Here is a 3,244-nt window from a genome sequence, read left to right as displayed (position 1 = left end):
AAATTAACCAGTTACGGACATTAAAAACACTATACGATTAACACAATAAGTCACAATTTATTATTAAAAAACAATTACACGAACAAATTAACACGGGAAACGTCTTATGAAATCAACTTTACCTCGCTTAACTTATGTTAGTCCAACAATAAGACAATGAATTTAAACTCAAACATGTATTTTCACCGGTATAAGTAAATCGGCTACTTATAAATGGATAGAGGTCGCACATTGAATAAAGCCTTGTCACATCGCATGGTTAAATATCCTTGCCCATGTGGGTCCTCCGGTGTACAGTCAACGAGCTACAATTAACGAACGACTTGCCGCACACGTCGCACATATAGAGTTTCTCACCTGTGTGCACCCTCCGATGTACAGTCAAAGTCCAACTCTTAGCGAATGACTTGTCACACACATCGCATAGGTATGGTTTTTCGCCCGTGTGCGTTCTCCGGTGATCGTTCAATGAGCTACTATGAGTGAATGACTTGTCGCACACATCGCATGGGTACGGTCTCTCACCTGTGTGAGTTCTCTGGTGTACGTTCAATGAGCTACTATTAGTGAATGACTTGTCACACACATCGCATAGGTATGGTTTTTCGCCCGTGTGCGTCCTCCGGTGTACAGTTAGATGGATATTTTGGGTGAACGACTTGTCGCACACATCGCACGGGTACGGTCTCTCACCTGTGTGCGTCCTCCGGTGTACAGTTAGATTGATATTTTCGGTGAACGACTTGTCGCACACATCGCACGGGTACGGTTTCTCACCTGTGTGAGTTCTCTGGTGTACGTTCAATGAGCTACTATTAGTGAATGACTTGTCACACACATCGCATAGGTATGGTTTTTCACCCGTGTGCGTCCTCCGGTGTGTAGTCAAAGTGCTAGATTCAGCGAATGACTTGTCACACACATCGCATAGGTACGGTTTCTCGCCTGTGTGCCTCCTCCGGTGTACGTTCAACGAGCTACTATCAGCGAATGACTTGTCACACACATCGCACGGATACGATTTCTCGCCTGTGTGCCTCCTCCGGTGTACGTTCAACGAGCTACTATCAGCGAATGACTTGTCACACACATCGCACGGATACGGTTTCTCGCCTGTGTGCCTCCTCCGGTGTACAATCAACGAGCTACTATCAGCGAATGCATTGTGGCACACATCGCACGGGTACGGTCTCTCACCTGTGTGCGTCCTCCGGTGTACGGTTAGATGGATATTTTGGGTGAACGACTTGTCGCACACATCGCACGGGTACGGTCTCTCACCTGTGTGCGTCCTCCGGTGTACAGTTAGATTGATATTTTTGGTGAACGACTTGTCGCACACATCGCACGGGTACGGTTTCTCGCCTGTGTGGGACCTCCGGTGTTCAGTTAATTTGGTAATATTTTTAAACGGTTTATCGCATACGTCACATGGATATTGTCTCTTGTTCATTTTAGTGCTGTAAATCCCACGGAAATCCACTGACCATGTCAAGCGTATTTTCACAGATCCTGGTAGATAATGGGTCTTACGTCAATTAAAGGTTAACAACGTCCAAACTTAATGTTTTTTGTACATAACTCGTAATTGTTTTTGTTACAATGATGTAATAAATATACTATTGGTCGTTATGGTTTATAAACAAATACGGACGATCAATATTTATTTATATCTACATTGTTCCCTATTGTTAGATCAATCTTGGATTATGGATCGATAGTTTGGAATCCATGCCTTCAGGTCGAGATCAAACTTGTTGAAAGAGTTCAATCTCGCTTCCTTGGCCTTGCTGGTTTTTTATCAAAAAATTATCACCTCCAACACGATTATATGCCAGTCATGAGAAAATTAAAACTCTGTTCGCTTTATAATAGACGAGAAAGAGCTGACCAACTATTTTTGTTCAACTTGCTTCATGGTAGGCCGGTAGGGTGGACGCATCCAGACTCCTGGAGCGCATTAGTTTATATGTACCAAGTGTTCAGACCAGATCACATGAGCCATTCATCCTCCCCACTCTAAGGTTTAACTTTTCGATGAACGATCCCTTGGTCAAAGCCATGTGCTCGTTAAATAATAATAATATTGATCTTTGGCCTTAATCAAACATGTTTTTTTTCTGTCGATCTTAATTATTAGTAATAATTAGTAATAATTTATTACCTAACCTTTTCATACCTTACTGTTATAACCAATTATGTATACATTTTTATTTTTGTTTATACCTATGTAAAAAGCTGTTTGGCGTATATTTATAAAAATAAAATAAATATCAATATGTTTTTAAGCCTATTCCTCAAGTACCTATTCCCTGCATTACTATTTGAAATAAATATCAATTAAATACCAGTACAACCATTTATGTAGAATATGTTTTATCAATAACGGAATTATAGAATAGGTAAATTTTACCAACTTAAATTGTTTTTTTAAGAAATTTTAAATTGTCAATTAAAAAGTTTTCTCTTATGCCAATATTATAATTTCAACTGTACCAGTTTTGCATACGCAAATACCTTGGAATTTTCCTATACAACTTGTACTGGTATTTTAATTTGTTAAAGGAATATTATTCTAACAATTATAAATATGTTACTGAATACCTATGTGCATAATATAAACTCTACATTTTGTACGATAAACCGCTGATAGATACAAATCGATACATTAATATTAACACGCACATAATTTATTGTAAAGCGAATGGCCAATACACACCATGTATAAGAAAGTTATAGTTCGCATTGCATTTTAGTCTTCAACACACTACAACTACCGAACTCCGTATGACGACGATACTGTCACATAGTATGTGATAGTATGCCAGAACAAGTATTATTATTTTTAAATGTTCAGTAGACAATAAAACTTACCGGCCTCGTTATATATGAGTAGAAGTGCCGAAGCCTGTCATAATTACAGTTTCGTTTTAGTTAGTTAAGTAATTTTTTTTTTTTTACGAGTAATAATTTAATTCAGAGCGAGATAAAGTTTCGAATAACGAATTTATAAGTGTTTAATACTGACTATAGGTTTTAGGATGAAATGTATGTTTTAAGAGATGTAATCGAGATTAAATGGAATAAAATTATTTATGATGTGAGACATAAATTTAAAAAATGAAACGAGTTTTGAAGTGATTAATATTAAGAACAGGTTTTAGGTTTTAAGATAAAAGTTATGGTATAAGTGAGAAAACAACGAAAAAATAAAAATAAACCAAAAAAAAGTTGAAAAGTTAAT

At 37.3% G+C, this 3,244-nt stretch overlaps 1 protein-coding gene across 1 annotated transcript; it reads right to left on the bottom strand.

Annotated features, from left to right (window-relative positions):
- Positions 1–259: 259 nt before the first annotated feature.
- On the bottom strand, positions 260–1,453 carry LOC100164074 (zinc finger protein 271-like). The gene has a single exon (XM_001944059.3). The coding sequence runs from the start codon at positions 1,451–1,453 to the stop codon at positions 260–262; it is 1,194 nt and encodes a 397-aa protein (XP_001944094.1).
- Between the last annotated feature and the right edge of the window lie 1,791 nt (positions 1,454–3,244).

This window comes from Acyrthosiphon pisum, chromosome X (assembly GCF_005508785.2).
Source record: "Acyrthosiphon pisum isolate AL4f chromosome X, pea_aphid_22Mar2018_4r6ur, whole genome shotgun sequence".
Lineage (NCBI taxonomy): Eukaryota > Metazoa > Arthropoda > Insecta > Hemiptera > Aphididae > Acyrthosiphon > Acyrthosiphon pisum.
The sequence above is the reverse complement of the archived record's forward strand: the minus strand, read 5'-3'. Positions and strand labels throughout refer to the sequence as shown.

What these genes read in the sequence shown, in the direction of transcription:
- LOC100164074 (XM_001944059.3), bottom strand. Translation starts at nt 1,453, where the DNA reads ATGAACAAGAGACAATATCCATGTGACGTATGCGATAAACCGTTTAAA.